The sequence below is a fragment of the Lipotes vexillifer genome, unplaced genomic scaffold (assembly GCF_000442215.2).
Source record: "Lipotes vexillifer unplaced genomic scaffold, Lipotes_vexillifer_v1.1 scaffold995, whole genome shotgun sequence".
In the NCBI taxonomy this organism is placed as follows: Eukaryota; Metazoa; Chordata; class Mammalia; order Artiodactyla; family Lipotidae; genus Lipotes; species Lipotes vexillifer.
In genome coordinates this window covers 1,139,025-1,143,645 of record NW_006785389.1, presented here as the reverse complement: position 1 = coordinate 1,143,645, position 4,621 = coordinate 1,139,025, and the positions used below count along the sequence as shown (strand labels likewise).

At 46.1% G+C, this 4,621-nt stretch overlaps 1 protein-coding gene across 1 annotated transcript; it reads left to right on the top strand.

Moving 5' to 3' along the window:
* The first annotated feature begins 3,332 nt into the window (after positions 1-3,332).
* LOC103070204 (zinc finger protein 548-like) lies at positions 3,333-4,250 on the top strand. The gene is made up of 2 exons (XM_007457503.1): positions 3,333-3,480; positions 3,565-4,250. The coding sequence occupies exons 1-2, from the start codon at positions 3,333-3,335 to the stop codon at positions 4,248-4,250; spliced, it is 834 nt and encodes a 277-aa protein (XP_007457565.1).
* The last annotated feature ends 371 nt before the right edge of the window (positions 4,251-4,621 follow it).

Genomic DNA, 4,621 nt, shown 5'->3' with positions numbered 1-4,621 from the left:
TGCATTAGGTAAACTTAACAGTTTTACAGTATACAGGCACTTAGAGGGTTTTTGCTTTTTCAGTGATTTTACTCTTCTAATATTATTTATTTTACTGTTACATCATCGTTCTCTGGTGGTATTGGAAGAGAAAATGATTAAGACATCTTGTTAAAATCCTTTTTTTAAGGGGGATAAAATGAACCATGGTAAGGTTAAAAAGTTATAATGCTGGGAATCCCTATCAGGATGTTTAGAACCCAAGAACCCATGTTTATATAATGAGGGTGCAGTAAAGGTCAGGTCCTGTAGATTGTTTCCTTTGTCTTAAGTTTAAAGAGTTATCAATGATGTCCAGTTATCTCAAACTACTCTGATTCTAACCACAACCTCTTTATCACAAATTAATTTTCTGGTGCCATTTCCTTCTTGTTGCTCCCTCTCTCTCCCTCTTTTTTTGGCTGTACCATGCGGCTTGCAGGGATCTTAGTTCCCTGACCAGTAATCATACCCTTACCCATGGCAGTGAAAGCACCAGGTGAACTGGGTTTCAGCCATGTTGAGTCTCAGATGTTCCAGTGACTCCCAAATATAGGAGAAAAGTGGACAGCTGAACATGCAGTGCTAGAGTGCTGGGGAAGGCTTCAGGATGCCATTAGGCAACAAGGGAAGAGAGGGGGCTGTCACAAAGACAGGCAAGAGGAGTGGTCATCAGCGGAAAGGTAGGGGGTAGGGAAAGTCCAGCAGGTGGCCCAGGTTTTTATGGGAGACTGGCCATGAAATTGATGCAGAGGTAAGGCATAAATGGAGGTGAAGTAATAGCAAAGTCAGGTTGGTGCTTATTTCTTTTCCTATGCACTCACCAGGATTTTATGGTAGAACTTGGGGAGTTTCTCACGTCAGATGAGTTTACCTAAGGTGTGTCAAGTGGGTGTGGATTTTGAATGGGTGTTATGTGGGCAAAGATTGTAACTGGTGAAGAGACATAATGTGCTATATGGAAATGAACCTGACCGGGCGTATTTAGATCTGCATGTTGTGACTGAGGTAGAAGTCAGGAACGAGGCCTAGTGGAAATGCCTTCAGAAGAGGGCTAGGGAACCGGCAGTGGAAAGTTGCGGTACAGTGAGATCCTGTTGCATTGGCAGGCACTTTCTGTTGCCGTTTGCAGAAGGGTATGTGAGGAGGCAGGAGACATGCCAATTTTGTGGGCCGGGTGGTGGTGATGGGGATCAGATGTATGAGGAGGTCCACTGAGTAATATGTATGTGGGGAAGGTGTATGAAGTAATTGCCCCAGGCCCTAGTACTAGGAGTATAAGAGAGAAGGATGGGGCTAAGTTTGCTTGTGTCTGGGAGACATGATAGTGGGTACATTCAAGCTGTTGTCTTGGAGGAAAGGGAAAGGGCCCTGCATACCAGGCTCACAGATTACATGGTATCTATCTGTCCACCTGCCTGTTGTTGCTCAGGGTTGTACATACTGATCGAGGAAGCAGGAAGAGTTATTGGGCCCCACTGCCCTCTAAGTCATGGAGCTGGGGTGGATGGTGAACCCAGAGTGAGTACGGGCTTGGGTTAAAAGTACTTATGGGGTCCTGGGGAGAGAGGCTGCTTATGTACAAATCTGTCCCATCATCACAGGGCCCTGTGACCTTTGAGGACGTGGCTGTGTACTTTTCCCTGGAAGAATGGAAGCTTCTTGATGAGGCCCAGAGACTCCTGTACCGTGATGTGTTGCTGGAGACCTTTGTACTTGTTGCATCATTGGGTAAGACCCTCACACCTATCCCAGAATCCTGAGCTGCTCCCTGCCTTTCTTTCTTTTTCCAAGGGGAAGTCTGCTCTTTTCACAGCTAGACAGTGGGCACATCTCTATTAATGCTTCCTTGTCATCTGTGCTGTAAGTGCCAAGGCTGGGTGAGTGTGTAGACTGCCTCCTTTCACAAGGAGCCCCAATACCACCTGCTCTGATGTTTGTTCAGTGAAGATTTTCTGCTTCAAAAACTTGGAATTTGTTTAGTGGATTCCATAATTCTCAGCCACTCCCAGCTACGTTGACTCTATAGGCCCATGCCACCTCTGTGCTCCAGCTTCTGTCCTCTTTTAGGTGACATTTCCTGGGCCCTGAGTGTACCAGGCATTGTTGTGAACCAACATGGTCACTATTTGTGGGGTCCACTAGGCTGTTTCTATGATACCCTCCTCAACGAGTGTTTTTGTGACATTATTTTTCTTTCCTGAGGTTTTTTTGGGGGGATTGGTTGTTCCCCTGGCCAGTACTGACCACTCACCTGTGCTATCTTTCCCTCAGAAGTTGCATCTTTTAGGTTCCATGTTGTTCTCCAACTGGAGCTGGGAGGAGAACCCTGGGTACGTGAGAGAGTGGACATGACTCCAACCCCAGCTACGGGGGCTCAGAGTGGGCCTGGCCCTGGTGATTGGCATCAGGGGGAGGAAGTGATACCATGGCTGGGTTCAGATCATATCAGGCACATGTCCTGTGCTGAACACTGTTTGGTGCCAAGGACAGTGACTGTTTTTCTCATATCTATCTTTCCTATTCATGATACTTTGCTCCTTCTTTCATTTCTACTCTGACTTTCAACCCAGGATTACCCCTCACCTCTCTGTCTTCCACTCCTTATTGGACCTTTCCATCCTCACTCTGCTGTGCTCTCCAATATTGGCCTACACTTAATGTGTCATGAGATCTGCACCTATTTATAAAATACTCCTTTTATACCAGCTACTCAGTGACAGTCGGATTTTCCTGGTCCAGGATACAGCTTTCCACACAGCACACAAGTGTCACCAGCAACCAAGGCCTGTCAAAACTGTTTCTAGAAGAGTGAGTTGTGGGCCCCTGGCTCCTGCGTGAGCTCCCATCACCCTTGTGTCTTTTGCCTGGTTAGTCCTCCCTGTTCTGTGACATGGAGAGGCACAGTGCTGCACAGAGGCCCTTTCCTTAACATGCTGCCAGCTCCCTTGTCCAGAAAATAGTCCCATGGATTTATTTCTTGGTACATCACACACATATTTGTGATGGGGCCGCCTCCTTCTTCCAAAATCTACATGAAGTTCATCCATATGTCTGTGCTTTCAGGTTGTTGGCATGGAGCAGAGCACAAGGAGATAAATTCTGAGCAGAATGTTTCTGCAGAAGTGCCACAGATAGATACTTCAAAGACAGACCTGTCCATCCGGAAGTCCTATCCCTGGGAGAGGTGCTGCCTGGTCTTAGACAGTAGTTTGTGTGTAGCTGAAGACCTGGGAACAATTTCTGGCCAGAAACTGTGTGTGTCAGGTGTGAAATTTCACCAGCACAGTGGAGGGAAACTCTTTAGAAGAGACATGGGTAAGACCTTTATGAGGAGCCACATAGTCCATGCATCCAAGAACTCTTTCACATGCCAGGAGGCTGGGAAGGATTTCCCTGGTAGCTCTAGCCTTCTCCAGCACCAGGTCACTCCACAAAAGGACGCCAAGTGTTCAGAGGCCTTTTACAATGGACATAGCCTCTATAAATACTATGTATGTGAGAAAGCCTTCAGCTGCAAACACAAACTGGCTCATCACCCGAGTGTCCACACTGGAAAGAGGCCTTACAAATGCAGTGAATGTGGGAAAACCTTCAGCTTTAAAGGAATACTTGTTAAGCACCAGAGGATCCACACTAGAGAAAGGCCTTATGAGTGCTGTGAGTGTGGGAAAGCCTTCAGCTGGAAAAGCTCACTCGTTCAGCACCAGAGAGTCCACACCAGAGAATGGCCTTATAAGTGCAGCGAATGTGGGAAAGCCTACAAACACAAAAATTCACTTGTTAAGCACCAGAGAGTCCACACTGGAGAATGGCCTTATAAGTGCAGTGAATGTGGAAAAGCCTTCAGACACAAAAAGTCACTTGTTCACCAGAGAGTCCACACTGGAGAACAGCCTTATAAGTGCAGTGAATGTGGGAAAGGCTTCAGACACAAAAAGTCATTTGTTGAGCACCAGAGACTCCATGTTGGAGAACTGCTTTATAAGTGCTGTGAATGTGGGAAAGCCTTTATTTCTAAAGTAAACCTTTGTCGTCACCAGAGAGTCCACACTGGAGAAAGGCCTTATGAATGCAGTGAATGTGGAAAAACCTTCATTTATAAAGACAGTCTTGTTCGGCACTGGAGAGTCCACACTGGAGAAAGGCCTTATGAGTGCAGTGAATGTGGAAAAGCCTTTAGCCGCAAAGACTCACTTGTTAAGCACCAGAGACTCCACAGTGGAAAATAGCCTTATAAGTATAGTGAATGTGGGGAAACTTTTTTTTATATATATATTTATTGATTGGTTGATTGATTTAGCTGTGCTGGGTCTTAGTTGCAGCACCCAGGATCTTTGATCTTTGTTGCGGCATGCAGGATCTTTAGTTGAGGCGTCTTTAGTTGAAGCCCCTGGGAAAACTTTTAAATAGCAACCCACTCACACTTGTTTGGCACCAGTGAATTCATATTGGAGAAAGGCCTTCTGAGCACAGTGAAAGGGGAAGTTGTTTAGCCAAATCTCCAACCTTATTGTACACCAGAGAATTCACACTGGAGCAAAGACTTCTGAGGGCAGTGAGTGTGGGAAGTGATTTAGCCAAACTGCTCTCATTTTACACA